Source organism: Bubalus kerabau, chromosome 8 (genome assembly GCF_029407905.1).
Source record: "Bubalus kerabau isolate K-KA32 ecotype Philippines breed swamp buffalo chromosome 8, PCC_UOA_SB_1v2, whole genome shotgun sequence".
NCBI classification, from domain to species: Eukaryota; Metazoa; Chordata; class Mammalia; order Artiodactyla; family Bovidae; genus Bubalus; species Bubalus kerabau.
The window spans coordinates 90,359,846-90,382,843 of NC_073631.1; the positions used below are offsets into that span (position 1 = coordinate 90,359,846).

General features: G+C 40.1%; 1 protein-coding gene across 12 annotated transcripts in view; it reads right to left on the reverse strand.

Annotated features, from left to right (window-relative positions):
* The window catches only part of CADPS2 (calcium dependent secretion activator 2), a 584,066-nt gene that overhangs the window by 365,321 nt on the left and 195,747 nt on the right, over nt 1-22,998 (reverse strand). For all 12 annotated transcript variants that reach the window (XM_055590800.1, XM_055590801.1, XM_055590799.1 and 9 more), the window contains exon 3: nt 13,895-14,227. In XM_055590800.1, coding sequence (XP_055446775.1) covers nt 13,895-14,227 — 333 coding nt within the window. The remainder of the gene's footprint in view (nt 1-13,894; nt 14,228-22,998) is intronic.

The window sequence follows — 22,998 nt, forward strand, 5'->3', positions numbered from 1 at the left end:
TTTCAAACACTGTTCCTCTTGGTACCATACCATGTACATAGTAAGTTCACACACGTCTGATGAGGCTTCATAAAACAAGATATAAAGGCCATTCATCTGGAGACATTCACATCAGAATCATGAAAACACTTAGCAAATAGGATACAACATCATTTTTATACATTTAAAAAGAAGCCTTTCTACCAGTCTGTAACAAATATTAATAGCTAGAAACATCACTGTTACCCATTACACAAGGAAAATCTTACTAAGATAATGATAAACTGGCCCTGTTCTATCTAAAGTGATTAGGGTAAATGGAGGTATTTCATCTCTTTCTGGTCTTAAGCAGAGGATTCAGGATATCATGACCCCAATAATCAGCTAAAAGTATTAAATTCACAAAATACTCTTTGTAAGCATACATCAATCCCTTTTCTTTAGCTTTTTCAAGTTTCATTTTTTAAAAAAGTGCTTTGTAAGAACAAGTTTTCCTGACTACCTACCAGAAGAAATCAAGGTTCTGTGGTCCTTATATTTCTAAAAATCTGAAAGCAATAGACAACTAACAGTCAAGTCTGATGCTATAAGCCTGACACATAGCAAGCACTCAGTAAATTGTTTTCTTTTAATAAAATGATTCAATATACTAGATAGCAGGAATTTCTTGACTAATATTCTTCACTGCTAGCTGATTCCCTGAAGTTTTCATGGTTCTTCTCTTAATCCACTCCAATTAGGTTTGCTCCCCAACACTCTAGATAAGCTTCCCATGTCAACAATGTCTTCCATTTGATAAACTCAGGGGTCACTTTGTTGTCATGTGGCATGGGTAACCACTCTCCTTGAAATGTCTTTCCGTGACTTTCCTGACACCACCTTTTCTGGTTTCCTCCTCCACCTCTGGCTCTTTCCCCTTTGTGCAGCCTCTAAATCCTGGTGCCCGTAGGCTTCTGTCCTGAGCCCCCCTTTTTTTGGAGGTCCAAATTCTACCAATATGATTTCATCATGTCTCATGACTTAAAATCCTACCTTTATCAAAATGATTTCCAAATCTTTATCTCCAGCTCTGATCTCTTGTTTAAATTTCAGGCTTCAACTACCACCTACCATCATGGACACCTAACATTCTGATTTCATCAGGTACACAATGGAATGCTTGATTTTCCCCCCACATATGCCTCCACCCCACAACATTGCTCCATAGGAAGAGGGACCGCCATATACAGATAGCCTGGATCAGTATCTGAACAGAATGGGTACTATGTTGAAAGAAACCTGAATCAGCGATGCCCCTATCAGACCAGGGTTAATATAAATGCTGTGTCAGATAAATATAGACAATGTAAATGGAAGAGAGCCATTAAAGCATACTATTTTTTCTATAAAATGTGAGGGAGAAGAATAGGTAGACAGTACCCATAGTTCTTGAGAATAGTATGTCTTAAACTACAGACTCAAGTTGGTCCCATTTTCTGCTTGAATTCCTGGGCTTTCATCATATCCCTTCTAAGACAAGGGCTTCTCAGGTGGTGCAGTGGTAAAGAATCTGCCTGCCAATCCAGGAAATGTGTGTTTGATTCCTGGGTTGGGAAGATCTCCTGGAGGAAGAAATGGCACCCCTCTCTAGTATTCTTGTCTGGAAAATTCCATGACAGAGGAGCTTGGAGGGCTACAGTCCATGGGGTTGCAAAGAGATGGACACAACTGAGCATGCACAGGTGCCTTAAGGCGAGCAGGTGGTCGAGTGCTCTGACTCAGGTTAAAGCTCCAAGTGCGGGAACAGAGGAGGATTCTGAAGCCCAATACAGGGTATGGATCCAAGAGAATATGAAGAGAGATGCCCAAGTGAAATCCAATTGTCTAGAAACTTCATAAGCCAACAGAGGAAAACAGGAGCACAGTAGGGCAAGAAGCAGAGCCTCAAATCTACTCAAATGATTAACATGTAGGTCATGTTCCACTTTTGTCTCTAGCAATGCTGGCCATGCCCACAAGTCAGGTGAGACAGGGGATGGGCCACAGGCAACCCATTCTTTAGAACACAGAGAACGATCTTTGCAGAATCTCAACTCGCTCCTGTCATTTCCTTTGCTCACAGACCAACAGTGTTCCCTATTATGTGATAATCCCAAGCTCTTCCAACTAGCATACAAGGTCCTTAATATTCATGTCCTTTCCTAACTCTGTAGCCTCATCTGTTAGTTCAGCAAGACACAAACCCCACAGATACCAAGCCATTTCATTCTCCTCGTGCCTCTGTGCATGTCGTTTTCCTCCAGCTCACTAAATTTCTGTGCAGCTTCCAAAATTCAGGAACTGTCCTCCTAAGAACCTTCACTGAAGCTCCAAAAGAAGACTGAGTTTCCATTCCTCCAAATCCTTTCTTCTTCTGGGCACACAGCTAGACTCTTTCCCAGCCTACTCTACAGTTAGATGTGACCATGGCATGAAGTCCTCAAATGAACTGTCAGGTCCCCAGGGGTCCTTGGGTCTCAGCCATCACACGGGAAAGCTGTTACAAAACAGACACTAGGCCCCACGTCCACAGGCTGTTTCACTGAGTCTGAAGTGGGGCTCAGGAATCCAGTGGCTTTTAAAGCTCCTCAGGCCATTCGAACGTGGAGGGGAGGAGCACTAAAGAAATCCATGCAGACCATCCAGTACCAAATTAAGATACTGCCATCCACGTGCTCACATTCTGCCTCATAAATAACCTCAGAGACACACTGATTAACTATACCACTCATCCTTTTTCGTTTACATACCTGTCTCCTGACCACACCAAACACTGTGAGGAAAAGAATAAAATCTTGTCATTTTACCTTGAGTGAAAGGATAAAATCTTGTCATTTTTGTATCTTCATTGTCAACTGGTATTTTTAGAAGGAATTCAACAAGCGTTTTTGAGTGTATAAAAGAAATATGTTTATCACATATTTCATTTTAATTTTGATAGGATATTTCATTAACATATTTTCATGAAAAATTGAGAACAGCATTCATATTATACTTGGAACAATAGATTCATATAATTTTTTATTCATGAATAGATGAAAACAGGTCACAAAGCGCATTGGCAAATACACTTTTCCCTTCTATTACTATTACAAAAATGCCTTATCTCTGTAGATTTCTGTTGTCTTATCATTTAAAATAATGTGGAAATATTGGAATAAAATCTTAATTTCAACAGGCTAGATCAAGGTAAAGAATAAAAGACTAAAAATAATGCACAGAATGTCTGATGGTAGGCTATATTTTTATCTGATGAGATTTGGGAGAAAGCAAAAGGAAATTAAAACATTTTAGGAGAAATCTTACTTAGAAATATTTTTATGTAGCTCCTCTACACATGAGTGAAAGTGACAGTCACTCAATCATGTCCTGACTCTTTGTGACCCCTTGGACTATAGCCCACCAGGCTCCTCTGTCCATGGGGATTCTGCAGGCAAGAATTCTGGAGTGGGTTGCCATTCCCTTCTCCAGGGGATCTTCCCAACCCAGGGATTGAACCTGGGTCTCCCTCATTGCAGGTAGATTCTTTACCATCTGAGCCACTGTATACACAGAGGCCAAAGATTAGAAAAAAATAATAATAATACAAGTCAAATGAAGCAACACTGATAAAAGCTATAAATTGATTTAAGAATATAATACAGTAGTATTCACAATTTTTAAGCCTTAATTTTTAGAGAAGAAATTGATTCAGTATTATTAACCAAACTCAAATTCATTTAACGGAAATCAGATTCATCAACTTATATCATGATACCTTGACTTTTAAAAGTGAATATGTATATAAACTTTATAGCTATTCCAATTATTAAATTCAGGATTTCAAAAGTCAGGTATTATAAGATCCAATCGGTCTCAAGGTCTTCAGTTGCTTCTTGCTGTTTCCTAAAACATGACAATTGCCATTTAATGACATTCACTTGAATATTTCCCTCAAGCATTTTGAGATTTAAAATTACACTCACAAGGAAAGATATACCTTGCTAACAGTCATTTCCTCAACTTTATTTTCCTATCTAGCAAATGACTGTTATCAAATGTAATTGTCTCTATAGAATGTGCTTTTCTATATTTGCCAAAGTAGACAAATTATGTTAAAATGTATTATCAGCCACATGCTACTAGTTGAGAAAAAAGATGACAGTGGCGAAAGGCAGATATCAATTTCCTCTGAGAATGCACGTCTCTATTTTCCCTTTACAACCTTGAGAGTGGGTCTTCAGAACAGAATGCCTCATGGTTTCTGCACTTTCAAACGAAGACTCTCACAATGAGAGATGCAAGAGGCATTGCAACTGCCTCTGTTGATTATTTTATTTTTTAATTTCTAGACCTGAAGTGCTTAATCTCCAAAGCTGAGAATTCTTAGTGAAAGGAAATCATAAGATCGAACACAATACTTGTTAACTATTCATAAATATTCCTGTTTATTCCTTACAAACATCCAAACAATTCAGGAGTATTACTTTACACAGTTCTTAAGAGTCTGCAGGATATAAGGAACTTGGAGGAGGAGTGGGGGGCTGTATTTAAAGGGAAAGATTTCAGTTAACTTTGCTTTGACTCTTGGGTAAACATGGGTGAGACTTTCTGCAGTGAATGGAATGAGATTATGAAAGATTAATGAAGATTGCCTTTGGCAGAAAAGATCAGGATTTAGATGGCTGTAAAATTCAGTTAATTAATCCTCTTAAAATACAGAGGTAGAAGAGGGAGAATGACAGCCTGTATATGGGACTGTGTATTCCACTGCTCAGACTCTGCTTATTTTCATTTAGGAGTGTGTCTCTGCAATCTACAACAGCCTTACTCACAAGTGCTAATATCACCTTAAACCACAGCCCCGACCCCTCCTTATGCTAGCAGCTCCCCGTGGCGCCAGGGTCTGCTTACATCTCCATACCTGCACATGTTCCCCCCTCCCCCAGAATACACAGCATCTTCTTGTCCTCCTGACCCTCTTTCATGACACACCTGAAGATTACACAGTCCTCCCCAACCTGGCATCTTCAACCTCAAGAAGGTGTATCAGGGACTGACCACATCATTGAGGCATGTACAGCAGTGCTTTTCTTTTCTTTTAAATGAAAGCTAGCAAATGACTAGATCTCATTTCTATGTTCCCATCTGTATTCCCTACAGGATTACACAGAATGGGTTAACTAATTGATTTGAACAAACCGCACCTTCCTTTGTCATATTTTTAAATAATCTTTAAAAAGCATTTCATTTCTGTTCAAAGAAAGGCAGCTGATTCATTACTAGTACCACTTACACAACAGTATTTTAATTCAAAAATAGGTGATTAAAAGGATAAAAATTATACCCAAGACTATAAAACACACAGCTTTAATATCAACTAGCTTCATTTTCCCAAAACTATAACTGTATTTACTTGAAGTCCACTGCATTTCCTTAGAGTTACCCTGAAATTAAACCTTCTACTGACAGACTGGGCTTCTTTCACCCTTGTTACTTTAATACCCTGATTCAAGTAAATGACGGCTAATGGTGTCAGATTGTGGTATTGTTATGTTGCTCATTGCTGAATGTACACTTTGTGCTCTTTTCCATCTTTTTTCCTTAGCATTTTGTGCTCCAGTGCAAACACGATATTCTCAAACCAAAGAATCCAAAATCTGACAGTTTTAATAGCACAATCACTCATCTATGTCATATGTGGGTTGTTCTTATGCTTTATTTCTGATACAATGTAAATAATTTTTCTTTTGATTATCTCTGGTTTCATAACTTAATTATGATATGAGAGTTTCTTTTATGCCTTCATTCTGAATTTATTAAGTTCTTGGCTTTGACTGGAAGTCATAGAAACACCTATGTTTTTTCAGAAGATGGCTTCCTATTTTTCCATTCTAGATGCAATTCCCAGGGCTCTGGGACAAGGGTTATAAAACCATGTGGGGTTCTTGCTGGCTGTGTCTCTCATTCATATCCCTTCCTTCCCAAGTCCCCAGGGGCTGTCTGGCTGTAGACTTCCTGCATGTCCTAGCAGAATAGCTTCCTATTCTGAACTTCTGACCCTGAAGCAACAACACGTCTTTGAGATCTCCTAGGAGGGCACTCCTAGGAGCATTACTGACTCAATGGACATGAACCTGAACAAACTCCGGGATATGGTGAAGGTCAGGGAAGCCTGGCATGCTGCAGTCCATGGGGTCACAAAGAACTGGACACGACTGAGAGACTGAACAACAACAAGGAGGATGCTGTTGGCAAAAACAAGGGGTCAGACAAGGGTAAATAAATACAGAAGCAAGAGTGTTACACTTAGCAAGAGCCTCAGAGCCTTTCTTGAGACCCAGGCAAAGTGGAGAAAATTCCACCGATGTATACCTGGAGCCAGGTGCCAGCCACTCAGCTAGCTTTAGACCCTCTCTGCTTCTCCAAGCCCTGCTCTCTGGATTTCTCTCCTCACATCATTCCTTTCCTATACTGGGCAGGCTATTTTCTGTGGTTTCTATAATCTTTTCTTTTTTGAATTCTGTTGAAAGACAACAAAGGAACAGATAAGATAGATTGGTTCTTGACGGGGAAAAAAAAGAATCTCAGCTGTTTTTCTCAACAATCCATTTTCCTCATTTCCAAAAAGTGATTGTTATTCCAAAGGAAAGCTCTTTGCTTATGTATGAGTATTTTTGTAATTTAAGTTAATCAAAAAATCTTTAAGCTTTTCTTTCAAATCTTAGAAGTGCAGAGAACTCCAATTTCAGCTCAGACATGTAAAGAGCTTGGAAGATGTCATCCTTCTTGTCCTTACAATAAGAGTTGGAGAAGCTGAAAAGCAATGACTTTTCTTCACTTATGGAGAACTGAGGTTTGGGGGCAAACCACTAACCCAATATCTGGAAACACAGGCAAAACAGAGAGATACTACATTTAGAGCAGAAGTCAATGGATGCCAGAAATATAGAATCATTTATCTGACAAGTAATTTTGGGCAAATAACTAGAAGCTGAGGGCCGAGAGTGAGAAACTCCTGGGGTTGTAACCATAAGGGAGCTTCCATGATTTCCTGGGCTTTCTTCCAGTAACCTCATCAAATTCTCATGATAAGGATCCAAGAAGGTTTCACATGTGGACCTGGCAGGGAGAGGGAAAGAAAAGCCATTGTTATACCTTCCTGATTCTTCTCCCTAACAAAGGGGGAAAGACTTGGCTAGAGGAAAATATGGAAAAACAAATCCCAGCTAGAGGAGGAGGAGGCTGCCCTCTCTAGTCCTCTGCAGTCTTTCTGTCACGTCTATAGCAAATAATAACAAAAAACCCAGTGTGAACAGGGTCAAGATTTCAAGAAAATACATAGTGATGGTTCAGCTAGGGAAGGAGATAAAGGGATGTAGAAAGAGGAAAAACAATATTCATGGACAAAGGATAGAAACATCTGTGAAGTTTACTGTGCTGAGATACTGTTGTTGTTGTTCAGTCCCTAAGTTGGGTCTAGCTCTTTGTGACCCCATGGACTGCAGCCCACCTGGCTCCTCTATCCTCCTCTATTCCCCAGACTTTCCTCAAATTCATGTCCATTGAGTCAGTGATGCCATTCAACTACCTCATCCTCTGTTGCCCCCTTCCTCTTTTTGCCTTCTATCTTTCCCAGAATTGGGGTCTTTTCTTGTGACATAGATCCTCTGAAAGACTGAGACTTTATCAAAATGTAGAACAAACACACTCCCTTTTCCCCAACACCTTACCACACTACCAGTGGCTCCAGAATAACATCTGACCATGCCTAAAAGAGCTGCAAGATGCACTCTGAAGAGGAATACTTAGGGAAGACCAAGTCAAGACAAGAGACAAAGGCAAGGGCACTAGAAGAATTTAAAGCTTCTTATACCTGTGGCTACAACAAATATTAAACACAACCAACCTCCCAGTCAGACTAACATAAGTGCTGACACTAAAGGCAAATATATCACAGCATGTATTACCTGATACTACACGTCTGGCTTTCAACAAAATGTTACAAAGCATGTCAAAAGGCAAAAAAGAAAAAAGAACAGTCTGTGGAGATAAATCATGCCTCCAAACCAGATTAAGATGTGACACAGATGTAGTTAAGAAACATGGAATTTAAGTAACTGTAATGCAAAAAGGCAAAATGGCTGTCTGAGGAGGCCTCACAAATAGCTGTGAAAAGAAGAGAAGCGAAAAGCAAAGGAGAAAAGGAATGATACACCCATTTGAATGCAGAGTTCCAAAGAATAGCAAGAAGAGATAAGAAAGCCTTCCTCAGTGATCAATGTAAAGAGACAGAGGGAAAAAAAGAATGGGAAAGACTAGAGATCTCTTCAAGATAATTAGAGACACCAAGGGAACATTTCATGCAAAGATAGGCTCAATAAAGGACAGAAATGGTAGGGACCTAACAGAAGCACAAGATATTATGAGGAGGTGGCAAGAATACACAGAAGAATTGTACAAAAAAAGATCTTCACGACCCAGATAATCACAACGGTGTGATCACTCACCTAGAGCCAGACATCCTGGAATGTGAAGTCAAGTGGGCCTTAGAAAGCATCACTACAAACAAAGCTAGTGGAGGTGATGGAATTCCAGTTGAGCCATTACAAATCCTAAAAGATGATGCTGTGAAAGTGCTGCACTCAATATGCCAGCAAATTTGGAAAACTCAGCAGTGGCCACAGGACTGGAAAAGGTCAGTTTTCATTCCAATCCCAGAGAAAGGCAATGCCAAAGAATGCTCAAACTACTGCACAATTGCACTCATCTCACACGCTAGTATAGTAATGGTCAAAATTCTGCAAGCCAGGCTTCAGCAGTACACGAACCGTGAACTTCCAGATGTTCAAGCTGGCTTTAGAAAAGGCAGAGGAACCAGAGATCAAATTGCCAACATCCGCTGGATCATCGAAAAAGCAAGAGAGTTCCAGAAAAAACATCTATTTCTGCTTTATTGACTATGCTAAAGCCTTTGGCTGTGTGGATCACAATAAACTGTGGGAAATTCTGAAGGAGATGGGAATACCAGACCACCTGATCTGCCTCTTGAGAAACCTATATGCACGTCAGGAAGCAACAGTTAGAACTGGCCATGGAACAACAGACTGGTTCCAAATAGGAAAAGGAGTATGTCAAGGCTGTATATTGTCACCTTGCTTATTTAACTTATATGCAGAGTACATCATGAGAAACACTGGGCTGGAGGCAGCACAAGCTGGAATCAAGACTGCTGGGAGAAATATAACTAACCTCAGATATGCAGATGACACCACCCTTGTGGCAGAAAGTGAAGAGGAACTAAAGAGACTCTTGATTAAAGTGAAAGAGGAGAGTGAAAAAAACTAAGACCATGGCATCTGGTCCCATCACTTCACGGCAAATAGATGGAGAAACAGTGGAAACAGTGGCTGAGTTTATTTTTCTGGGATCCAAAATTACTGCAGATGGTGAATGCAGCCATGAAATTAAAAGATGCTTACTCCTTGGAAGGAAAGTTATGTCCAACCTAGATAGCATATTAAAAAGCAGAGACATTACTTGGCCAACAAAGGTCTGTCTAGTCAAGGCTATGGTTTTTCCAGTGCTCATGTATGGATGTGAGAGTTGGACTATAAAGAAAGCTGAATGCCAAGGAATTGATGCTTTTGAACTGCGGTGTTGGAGAAGACTCCTGAGAGTCCCTTGGACTCCAAGGAGATCCAACCAGTCCATCCTAAAGGAGATCAGTTCTGGGTGTTCATTGGTAGGACTGATGTTGAAGCTGAAACTCCAATACTTTGGCCACCTGATGCGAAGAGCTGACTCATTTGAAAAGACCCTGATGCTGGGAAAGATTGAGGGCAGGAGGAGAAGGGGATGACAGAGGATGAGACGGTTGGATGGCATCACTGACTCAATGGATATGGGTTTGGGTGGCCTCTGGGAGTTGGTGATGGACAGGGAGGCCTGGCATGCCTGGGGTCGCAGCGAGTCAAATTGAAGACTCTAATGGAAAAAGTTGAAACCATGCAGCTGAGTAATATAAGTAGGGAGATGGAAACTCTAAGAAAAGAGTCAAGAGGAAATGCTAGAAATCAAAATCACTGGCAAAACAATGCCTTCCTGCAGATTCTTTCTTTAGAATCAGAATTCTTATGAAGAAACAATCAGCGAACCTGAAGGTCAGCTGCAACTTTCCTCTCTGAAATGCGAAGAGCAAAAGAAATAAAAAGCAAAGCAAAAACAAAACACACACACACACACAAAACAGAACATTCCAGAACTATGAGGAGTAACATAGCTAGATATAAAAAAAGATAACTAAAATACTAGCAGGAGAAGGTAAAGATAGGATATAAGGAACATCTGAAGTTAATAATGGATGAGAAATTTCCAAATTTAATGACAGACACCAACCCTCAAATTCAGAAAGCTGAAACAAACTCCAAGGAAGAAAAATATTAAAAACTCATACCTAGGCAGGCATATCATATTCAAGCTACAAAAAACTAAGATAGGGAGAAAATATTAAAGGAAGCCAGAGGACAAAAACAAACAGAAACACAAAAACAAAACATCTTACTTAGAATCAAGTATAAGAGCTTCATCAAATTTCTCAGAAACCACACAAGCAAGACAATGGAATAAAATCCTGAGTGTTAAAAGAAAAAAAAAAAAAAAAAAAGCTGGTAAGTCTATATCTAGGGAAATTATCCTTTAAACATAAAGGAGGAAGAGACTTTATCAGAAAAACAAAAACTGGGTGAATTCATTATCAGTAGTCATGCCTTTCAATAAATGTTAAGTTTTTCTGATAAGGAAAATGATGCAGGTCAGAAACTTTTACATGAAGAAAGAAAAGTGTCAGAGAAGGAATAAATGAAGGTGAAATTATATATGTGTGTATCTTTTATTTTTATTATTCTTAGTTGATGTAAAAGTTATCTGTTAAAAGCAATAGTAGTAACCATATGATGGGTGAATAGAACATACTATAGGTGAAATAAATGACAGAAATTTCAGAAGGAATGGGAGTGAGGAATTGAGAATTCTCTACTATGGGAGAACTCTACTACACTTGAAGCCCTATAGTGTTATTTGAAGATGAGCTTGCTGCTAAGTCACTTCAGTCGTGTCCGACTCTCTGCGACCCCATAGATGGCAGCCCACCAGGCTCCGCCATCCCTGGGATTCTCCAAGCAAGACTACTGGAGTGGGTTGCCATTTCCTTCTCCAATGCAGGAAAGTGAAAAGTGAAAGTGAAGTCGCTCAGTCGTGTCCGACTCTTAGCGACCCCATGGACTGCAGCCTACCAGGCTCCTCCGTCCAAGGGATTTTCCATAGATTATGTTAAAATGCATATTGTAAAACCAAGGGCAATCACTAAAGACACTTTAAAAGGATAGGCAGTACATCAAAATAGGCTATAAAATGGAACAACACAAAAATCCAGTTAAAATTAGAGAAGGCAACAAAAAGAGGGGAGACAAAGAACAAACACAAAAAAGTGCCAGCGCTTACAAGTAAGACTGGAATTTGATCCAATTCCATCACTTTAAATACAATGGTTGAAACACACCCATTAAAAGACAGGTTGTCAGACTGGATTAAAAACAAAAACAAGTAGTAGTGTGCTGTTTATAAGAAATCCACTTTAAACAAAGGATCATAGGCTAAAAGTAACATAGGCTAAAAGTAAACAGATGGAGGAAGATACACCATGCTAACCTTAACCTAAAGAAAGTTAAAGTATACTCAGCCATGAAAAGGAATGAAAGAGTGCCATGTGCAGAGACGTGGATGGACCTAGAGACTGTCAAACAGAGTGAAGTGAGGTCAGAAAAAAAAAAGACTGTATAATATCGTTTATATGTGGAATCTAGAAAAATGGTACACATGAAGTTTCTTGCAAAATAGAAGGAAGATTCACAGATGTAGAAAACAAACTTATGGATACCAAAGAGGGACGTTGGGGGGTCGGGGGTAGGATGAACTGGGAGATTGGGACTGACACACGTACACTGCTATGCATAAAATATACAACTAATGAGAACCTACTGCATAGCACAGGGAACTCTAGTCAATGCTCTGTGGTGACTAAATGGGAAGGAAATTTTAAAAGAGGGCATATGTATGCATATAACTGACTTTGCTGTACAGCAGAAACTAACTCAACACTGTAAAGCAACTATACTCCAAGAAAGATTTTTAAAAGAGAAAGCTGAAGAAGCCATATGAGTTTGAGACAAAGCAGACTTTGGAAAAAAGAAAAAAGATTATCAAGGACAAAACTGGAGTTTATATGAAGGGGTTAATTTCACAAAAATACATAAAATGCTAAATGTATGAACTTAAAAAGCATCAAGATACAGGAGGTTAAATACCAATGCTAAATGTATGAACTTAAAAAACATCAAGATACAGGAGGTTAAATACCAGTAGAACTGAAGGTAAAAAATACATGTATTATTATAGATGGAGATTTAAACTAGAAGTATGTTCCAGACCATAGAGGACAGAAACCAGGGGGTCAAAAGTTAAAACCCTTACTGTAGAAGTCATCTGCAAAAGTAAGCAGAAGATTAAATTTAACACATCTTGAATCAATTTAAACTCACAGGTCCACAGGAATTTATGTGATGACCCTGTAAAATTCAGGATAAATTCTAAATCATTTGTAATAATGGATTTTAGAGGCCTATCTGCTCTATTAAGACTTCAGTACATAGAGAACAAATATTTTATTTGGTTTAGATTGGTTTCCCCAACACCTAGCAAAGTTTTTGACTTGAATAGTTGGTAAACATCTACTGAATGTCTAAAGCTGACTCTTACTAATAAATTATGTTCATCAATATTTAACTATACAAGTGAGTTACTGTTTCATTAAAAATACAAAGTCCCAGTTGTGCTTCTTTTACAATGGAAGATTTTAGCTTTACAGGCATCCTCCAATATTATCAAAACCACCACCTGGTTTAATAACAAGTGAAAACAATTACAGTGAATGCATGAATTGTTCACAGGGTTAAGGTTCCACATTGCTTGTCTATTAATTAACTCTGCTAATTTATTCACTGGAAATGATTCACAAATTAGTAATGCAAAGTAAATGACACATATAGAATACAGAAATTGAGAAGATTTGCAAAAAGATTTAAAATAAATGTAAACATATGTACATTATAGAAGTATCACTCTTAATGAACACACAAATTTTAAAATGCCAGAATTTTGTCAACTTAAATTGTTTATTAGGGTACAGTTCAATCATTTATACCACTAAAATAAGCAGACAAAATACAACTATGGAAGGCACACATTTAGACAAATCATAGGCTCTAAAGATGAAAGACATGGAGCAAACTGGACATTTTATTCAATTTTTGATATTCATGATTAAAATAACAACTGAAGAGCAAATATATTATTTATTCTGTCACTACTAAATTATGATATTTAGCAACCTTCTTCAATTCATTCTATCTGGCTGCGTTAAGGAAGGAAAATTTTGAAATTTCAGTCACTGCCATACATCTCTGAAGATGAGTATCATAACTTTACGAAAAATTATTTTGCAGTGAGGAATACCTATTTATTATAAATTGCCAAGCTTCTTCAGATAACAAATGATTTTCACTTTACTATTCAGGGCATGCCCCATATATACCCAATAGGTACAAATCTGATGGTCTAAGATAGGGCACATGAGAACAATTACTTGTTGAATAAAATGCACAGATATTCTTCTTCTCCTATCAAATAAGTCTTTAAAGCTTCTTCCAAATGTCATTATCTGACTTATTGAAATTCAGTTTCACTCAAATTTTCAAACAAAGTGATGAGAGAACGTAAAGTACTTCTTTATAGGCTTGCAAACACTTGGTATTCATTTTCTGAGTCAGACAGCAGAATAGGAAATAGCATAATCACTTACCTGACATGCATTATAAAGAAGTTGGTGTTCTAGTTTTTTAATCCCCAAAATCTGTTGAAACATTTCATAGAGTTGTTCCTTGCTCAGAATAAGTTCAGACACAGCACTCAGGGCCATTCTGTTTGGCGGTTTACACAAGTCCTCTTCACCCCTGTAAATGGCATCATACTTGGCTATCCAGGAGCTCAGCACTGTCTCTTTGCTCAAACCATCGATTTCTGGCAAACTCCGCACACGTTTTTCTATATTTTTCTTAAACACCTCTCTGAAGTCATTGGCAGAACATCCTCCACTTTGAACCATTCTGGCCACTCGATCACTCTTGAGAAAAACCTGAAAACAAAACAAAAAATAAATAAAAAATAAAAACCCACTTACAATTAGGTGGGGCCACTAACACCAACTGCTTTTAGCAATCCAAGAGTTATGACACCAAACATTCTTCAGTGGTTCAAATGTTTTGTAAAACATGCCAACTCATGACAAAATGCAGGCTCCAAATCATCTCTCTTAAAATGCTGAAATATTTAGGAGAAAAAACAATGAGTTTTGAGGACCTCCTAAGATGATCCATCCTTGACTTAACAGACTCCCCACATGAAGGTCATGTGGGGGGATCTCTGCAACTGATACCCTTAAGAGTTGATTGAGAAGGTAATTGGAGAGATGACCCAGCTTATCTATCTGTACTTGGGAGTTCTGAGTAGTTCTTCAGTAAGGAGAAGGTTTGAGAAACTGAAAGCTATCAGTGTCGTAAGTCTAGTATCTAAGTCAATATCCTCTGGGTACAATCATTAATCACCACCCCTGTACAGATGGGGGTGGGGTACACCTGTTCCCATCCATGACTTCACCAGCTCCCCAATTTCTCATACACTTCTCACAGCTGCGAAGAATTCACGATGGAAAAGCAAAATCTAAGAAATGTCTAGCTGTCCATGAATGCCAGGTAAGAGATAAAATACAATGACAACTAGGGAGAGAGACACTTTTGAAATGGGTAGGAAGAGATGGGTGACAAGTAGTAAGGTCATCCTGTGTGGGAGACATCAGACTTGGCCTCATATCTCTCCTTTCTTATAAGTCAAAGACCCAATTATCAACAAACATCAGTCAGGATTCATGAAACATTGATTCCGTTATTAATATTCCTATGAATCCTCTATAGGTCACAAGAGACTGATTTCATTCCTGTTTTCTTCCTATAATAACAAAATATTCTTCCAAAGAGCCTGCTGGACTATTTAACATAGCCCCCATGAGTTCCATCAGTTGCTAAGACTTCTGGAACACACGTTATATCAAACATTTTCCTAAGAACTGACTCAGGATTACCAACATGCTCCTAAATCAAGACCCCACTCCCTGTTCTCTGCTACTGCCATGTCTGTCTGCATGCGGGCCAGCAGCACACACAGTCCATGCAAAGCAGCCCCAACGACTGCCATCTGAGCTACCATGTCCTAAACCTTGGCCCCACTTGATTTCTCCCTTTTTCAGACCATTTGTACAAAATGCTGTTTCCTATCTTTGCTCATTGGCCAGGGGGTATTCCTGACTTGAATATTTTGGTTGACTAAATTAGGATGACATCACTGACTCAATGGACGTGAGTTTGAGTGAACTCCGGGAGTTGGTGATGGACAGGGAGGCTTGGCGTGCTGCAATTCATGGGGTCGCAAAGAGTTGGAGAGGACTGAGTGACTGAACTGAACTGAACTTACTAACTTATGGCAGACAGTGAAGAGGAACTGAAGAACCTCTTGGTAAGGGGAAAGAGAAGAGTGAAAAAGCTGGCTTAAAACTCAATATTCAAAATACTAAGATCATGGCATCCGGTCCCATTGCTTCATGGCAAACAGATGGGGAAAAAGTGGAAACAATGACAGGCTTTATTTTCTTGAGCTCCAAAATCACTGCAGACAGTCCCTGCAGCCATGAAATTAAAGAAGCCTGCTCCTTGGAAGTAAAGCTATGACAAAACTAGACAGCATATTTAAAAGCAGAGACATTACTTTGCCAGCAAAGATCTGTCTAGTCAAAGCTATGGTTTTTCCAGTAGTCATGTATGGATGTGAGAGTTGGACCATAAAGAAGGCTGAGTGCCAAAGAACGGGTGCTTTTGAACTATGGTGTTGGAGAAGACTCTTGAGAGTTCCTTGGACTGCAAGGAGATCCAATCAGTTAATCCTAAAGGAAAACAATCCTGAATATTCCTCAGAAGGACTGATGCTGAAGCTGAAACTCCAATACTTTGGCCACCTGATGTGAAGAGCTGATTCTTTAGAAAAGATCCTGATGCTGGGAAAGATTGAAAGCAGAAGGAGAAGCGGACAACAGAGGACAAGATGGTTGGATGGAATCACCGACTCAATGGACATGAGTTTGAGCAAACTCTGGGAAATGATGAAGGACAGAGAAGCCTGGCATGCTGCAGTCCATGGAGTTGCAAAGAGTAGGACATGACTGAACAACTGAACAACAGCTTATAAGGGTTGTGAATTTTATAGCAGGCAAACATACGACACATATACACAATGTTTCCTCTTTTTTTTTTTTTTTTTTAACCAGCTATGGCCCAATTATGGTTAATTCTTAAGCCACAGGTATAAGAAGAGTGCATTTATTTAGATCAAGGAAAATAAAATTAAGATACTTAACAGTATATTTTACCTAAAAATGCCTTTAACTATTATACATCTAAATACACCGGGGTGTCTCCATCTCTTTTCTCCTCCTCCTCTAACTGCACTGCCAGTGGCAACCCACTGCTTTCCAGTCTGGCCTTCTATGGCCCTGCCTCTGGCAGCTGGCACAATTTTAGAGGGTGCTGGAGGGACACTGGAGGAAGAGGGCTCTAGTTCTTAATTCTTTTCATCTACCTACAGGAACATGGTACCATCCTTGGGGCAGCTTCTCTGCAGACCCCAAGGCTGGCTTAGAGAGGCACCCCTCCCCCTGGCAGGTTCCTGGGCATTTGTGTAGTGTGGCACTGCAGGAGGCAGACTCCAGTGGGTCCCACTGGTACAATACGGCAGTGAATGTCTGTGTAGGACACACCACATCTCCTCCAGTGAGATGTGGCCCCCAGCCTTTGGGATGAAGGGAATGGGACCCTCCTCCAGATCTGTTGCTTCCTTGGGGGCTCTGCTGCCTGTGTCTGCTACTCCTATATTCTTGCATTTTCTTTACCCACTGTAGCAATTCTCTCATTGTTTATAATACATTTTCCTGTTCAATTATTGTGTGGTTTCTATCTCCAGATTGCACCATGATACAGAAATACTGAAATGTTACATGGAAGACTACTTCTAAGGGGAAGATATTTGAAATCGAAACAATTTTTTAAAATGTAGTAATCATATAAAGCTGGAATGGCAAGATATTTTTAAAGTACAACATAAATACCTTATGACTGGCTTCAGAAAAACATTTAATTACTTTGATATCTAATGCTTTTAGCTGGCAGGGGTTTCAGTTTTTTTTTTTTTCCTCCAATCTCTTCTGCTTAACAGTTAGTACTAAATTCTACCAAGCCACCAAACAGTGTTTCTGAAGCAAGGGCACTGATGAACTTAGGTTTATAAAGTCTTAATTTCCCCTATAAAACGATACCTACACTCATACTGACTCAATCCAATTTCATGTTACTGAATCAACATTTCCTAAGTGGTAACAATGTGTCAGGCATTTTGCTGAGAGTTGGGGACACAAAGTGAACCAAAGACCTTGCTCTCAAACAGCTGGTAACACCTGAGAGAGAGAGAGGACACACAGAAGCCTAGAGGACTAAAGCTACGCAAAGGGAGGGAAGAGGAGGAGGTTATAAACTCTGTTATCTGGGGGGCAAGCTTGGGGAGGAGGGAGAAACAGGAAAAGGGCCTATGATCTGAATGACCTGTGGGTTGAGTAAGGAGAAAAAGGAGACATTTCAGAAAGATACAACATAAAAAGCAAAGAAGTATAAAATCACAAGACCTTTTGAGGGAAATACAAGAATTTCTATACTTCAGAAATGTTAAATATAAGGGTGAAGGGAGCAGAAGTTGTGCCAATCACACCAACAGAGACCAGATGGCCGGATGCAGTTTGTGCCAAGCCAGGAATCTGAGCTCTGCCAGAGGGTCAGGATGATGGTTGGGTATCCTCGTTGCTCAAACACTGAGAAGCACAGTTTAGACAAACGATTGGTGGTGACAATCAGCCAGAACAGAGATTGGGATCAGCTACCAAGAGAGCACAGGAGACCAGGCAAAAAGCACTAAGGCCTTGATCTAGGGCAAGCATCGTGGGCTAGAGAGAGAGGCAGAAGGGAGACAATTAACACATCGTGATGAGTTCTAGGACGTGTAAAGGCAAGGAAAACACGACGATTCAGTTTTTACTGGGGTGTCTGGATTCCACTAGCCACAGATGAATACAGGCAGAACAACATGTGGAGGGCAGGGGTTGCAGATGGTGATGGGTAGATGGGCGGGGGCATGGTCATTGATTATTAGTTTAGTTTTGATAATGGCCAGCTTTGAAAACCAAATAAAACAGTATCAAAGTATGGAACAAAACTCTCTGAAATACCTACATTTACAAACTGGGCAGAAGAATGGGATTGAGGGGAAGGCGGGTAGTGTTACAGAAAAAGATGGAAAAAAATATGACACGTCAGCAGTCAGGAGAGAGAGAATCAAGTACCACAAAGACTGGCAGAGATTTGTCTCTACCACCGTCAAGTCACCTGTGGCAGAGAAGACAGTTAAAGAGTAGGGAGTGATCTTCAGCAGGAGACGACACCTTGTAACCAAGTTAAGACAGCAAATATAAACTGTCCTTCTAGAAAACGTGGGTGAAAAGGAAAATGAGAGGGAGGGGAAAAGCTGAAACTGGGAAATGACATATAGGCAGTGAGGGAGACCAATCAGGAAACAAGGGCGGTGTGAGGTCTGGACGACAGAGAACAGTGAAGTATGTCACTTGTGAGACTAGTATATGGAAGCCTGCCATGCGCTCTCCCATCCTTGCCCAGGGTGGTTGGGGCTGGATGTAAGATGCTCTGAGGCAAGGAACCGAGGTTCTCCGTCTAATAGTCCCCTGCAGGCAGCCCAGAACCAAGGGACTGGGCTGGAAAACAAATTCTTTAGCCCAGTTGAGCCACAGCATAAGTGTGGTCTCCATGGACAGCTTGATGGCAACTTCACGAGAGACTCATGAGCTCTCCTTACACATCCCACTGAACCCTTAAGCTCTCCTTACACATCCCACTGAACCCTTAATTTAACAAACTTTGAGTGGGATTCATGACTTTCCCATTATTTGCTCACCTTCTGCCCGTCTGCTTCAGTGAGCAGCAATACCTCCCCCTCCCTTCTGGAGAGACCTGAAAACTCTTCTCAACTCCACCATCTCCTCCATGTTTATTTCCCAACATACACCTTTTCACTGAACCCTGCTGACCCTACCCCCCCCAAATCCTTCTAAAATCCCTCCTTACCTCTTCATGCCCCTCACTGAGACTAAAGGTAGCTGCCTCTTAATTGGCCTTCCTGCTTTGGAAATTTTCCTGACAGCCACTCTCTACTCTGATCTTCCCCAAGCTGTGCTCTTCACTGATAAAAAAAAAAAAAAAAAAAAAAGGTTATTTTTAGTCTGATCATTTAAATTTTTATCTAGCTTAAAAATTCTTCTCTGACTTGCCACCAAAAGTCATCAGCAAGGCCTTTGAGGTCCTACACTTCAACGGGTCCCAAACTACCTACCACTCTGGCTTCATTGCAAATGGCTCTGTCACTCAGTCTCCATACCCTGCCTCCACCATCTTTCCTTCAAACTCTTCCCATTATTCATCTCACAACCCCCAAGTCACCTCTAAGCCGCTCTCCAGATCCCCACTAATGCCTTGAATCATCCATAACCTATATTGTTTGTATGCAATCCTAGCACCCTTTCTTTTTCCTTCAAAGTCACTTTGTAACTGTAATATGTAATTGTAAATTCTATTATATTTTACTCACATGAGGCTAAGTTCCATGAACCCAAATACAGTTTCACTCACCATTGTATTTGTGGCACTTAGTACTGTGTTGGCCAAAAAGTTAATTCAGGGTTTTCCCATAAAATCTTACTTTTTGGCCAACCTAATACCAAGGCAAGCACTTACAGAGTATCCACTGAATGAGAGAATGAGGGGAGAATAAACAGTTTGGATGGTTAAACTAATAATTCAATATTTCCCCTCCATGCAACTGTATAATTTAAATAGTTAACCAGTATGGTTTACTGAGTTTCAGTTATATTTACAGAAGAAAGAAGTATAGGAAATGGACCCTGTCGATATGATGGGAGAAGGAAAAACATCTCAGGGAAAGAGGCACAATAAGTGATGTCACAGAGAACCAGTTCAGTGAGAAAAATAAGATGTATGCTGTCTAAAAACCATACTATTGTCTAATTCTCAACCTGTGCTGTTTTTGCAGAAATGATAGCTTAAAATTTTTCAGATGTTGTAAGTTATGAAACTGTAACAATGATAGGTTTAGTCTCATTAGGTTGCAACTATCTTGATTCCTGTGTCCTTTCATAATAACACTTATCAAGTTAAAGGCAGGTAAAGTGTGATCCCGTGCCGAGGCCAGTCCCAGATGCTCGTCTCTGTGTCTACGGTGCCTTCCTCTCTAATGAAATTCTGTCTGAAGAACATGTAACTGGGGGCTATCCTGGCACAGAAGTGGCTTCAGGAATTTAGTTTACAAACACACCCACTGATAAGCAGATTTTGTCTCCCCAGAGCTCTTAGTATATTATCTCCTTTCATCCTCATCATTCCTGTGCCTTATTTCACTATCAGTCTCTTTGACAGATCAAGTGGGTAGGCAGAGAAGTGACTAGCTAAAAATCACAAAGTTACTGGGAGAATAGAGACTGAATCCCCACCTTTGGAATTTAAAAGCAACATCCCTTTGCTTTTTCTTCTTTCCCACTCTTCCACCCGACTGTACCCCTCCTCCTCCTACCAAGGGTTCACCCTGAGAGCCATATAGTATGCTGGGTGCTGGCCAACACTTATGGAATTACCAACCAGTGATCTCCTTCTGAAAAAGCCACTGAACACACCAATTCAGCATGGCGGGGTGGGGGTGGAGGTGTGATGGTCCTGACATCAGAAAGCTAACACCGTACGCATGCTGCCTTTCTCCACATCTTAGGGACTTTTAACTTGTACATGGGTCCTCTGATCACCACCAACTGCCACCCTTTCCATTCACCTGCTAAGTTTGTAGACCAGAGAAGTTACTATCTTCAAGTCATGGTGAACTAACAACAAAATTGAAATGTGGTGACTGCAACAAGCAGCTATATCTGCAAAGGCTAAGTCTGCTCAGCTGTCCAAATAAAACTTCAAATACACTTTTTTTTTTTACAAAAGTACTTATTGTTCACATATTGCTTTTGATCTGAAACATGCATTGCTTCTTGATTCAAAAGGATTGTATAATGATGAGAAAAACATTATCTGCTTGCCAAATCATTGTGGCTATCTCTGAGATGGTTCCTGGGAAGGCTGCCAACATGTTTTCAGCCAGAAAAACACTGAGAAAGAACAAGAGCCCAACTTACAAGAGATGCCTTTTTCTCCTTAATAATAACAAAGAAAACACTGTTTAATAATTTCAATAACCTATGTAGCCCGTGGATAAACCTTCTTAAACTATTTTTCAGGTGTTATCAAATCCATGATTAATTTTTTTGGTAAAAGGGATGAATTTAATTTTACTAGATATCAAGTAATTCCCAGTTTTCCAGTATTAATACCATTATTTCTTATCAGGTCACATCTCATGCCTAAAGCTAGTTGACAGATTATTCCCTGTTGGCACTATATAATTTCAGGCATACCATCCATCCAAGTCTCCCTCAAACTATCTTTCCAGCATTCTCTTCCACTGCTCCCAAAAACATACTTTCTGTTTCAATAAAGAAAAATACTTAACCTCCAACAGTCTCCACCCCAATAGCACATCCATTTGTTCCATAAATATTTAACAAAACATACTCCATGCTGGGCAATGTGCTCAGTGCTGGGGATTTACTGGTGAGCAAAATGGTATAGGTTTGCTGCCTTCACAGAACTTATAGTGGAAGAAACAAACGACAGAAACTAAAATGACTGTGGAATGATGAATGTTACTGAGAACTGAGCATTTTGGGCATGATGAGAGTTTGTAGCAAGGCTGTGAATCTACTGGAGGAAGTCACAGATCTTCCCTGAGGAGGTGAATGAGGGGTGAAGACAAAGAAGAAATCAGTTGAGACGTGAGGGGAGATCAAGGGAGAGTGGGGTGAGTGGGACACAGCTGGTCTCAGTGGGCTTTGGTGAAGGGAATGAACCTACAGTGATGAGAGAGAAGGGACTATAAGTCCTCAAAAGGTGTCTAGTCTTTATCCCCAGAGCATGGACTGCCATCCAAATGCTCAAGTCAGGAAGTCACATGAGAAAGACTGCATTTGAAAACAGCTGAAATTTATTCCAGGGTCTTTATTTATATTAACCTTGAAACATAAAGTAGGTGGTGGTATCTATTTTAAAGGTAAGAAACTAAAGCACAGAGAGGTAAAGACACTTGTCTGAGGTCACACAGCCAAACTGTAGAGGACTGAAAATTTAAGCCTAGACCATGCAATCAAATGTGATGATTTATCAACTTATGGCTCATTAAACTGAAGGGGAAAAAGTAAGGAGCAGACAGAATGAAGAGAATCAGGCAGAATATACTCCTGCCACTCTTTCCTGCTCTGTGAAGCTGTCCACAGTTTATGCCACATGTTCATTCTGGGCCTTCTTGCTGCTGCTGCTGCTGCTGCTGCTGAGTCGCTTCAGTCGTATCCGACTCTGCGCAACCCCATAGACGGCAGCCGACTAGGCTCCCCCATCCCTGGGATTCTCCAGGAAAGAACGCTGGAGTGAGTTGTCATTTCCTTCTCCAATGCATGAAAGTGAAAAGTGAAAGTGAAGTCGCTCAGTTGTGTCTGACTCTTCGCGACCCCATGGACTGCAGCCTACCAGGCTCCTCTGCCCATGGGATTTTCCAGGCAAGAGTATTGGAGTGGCTGGG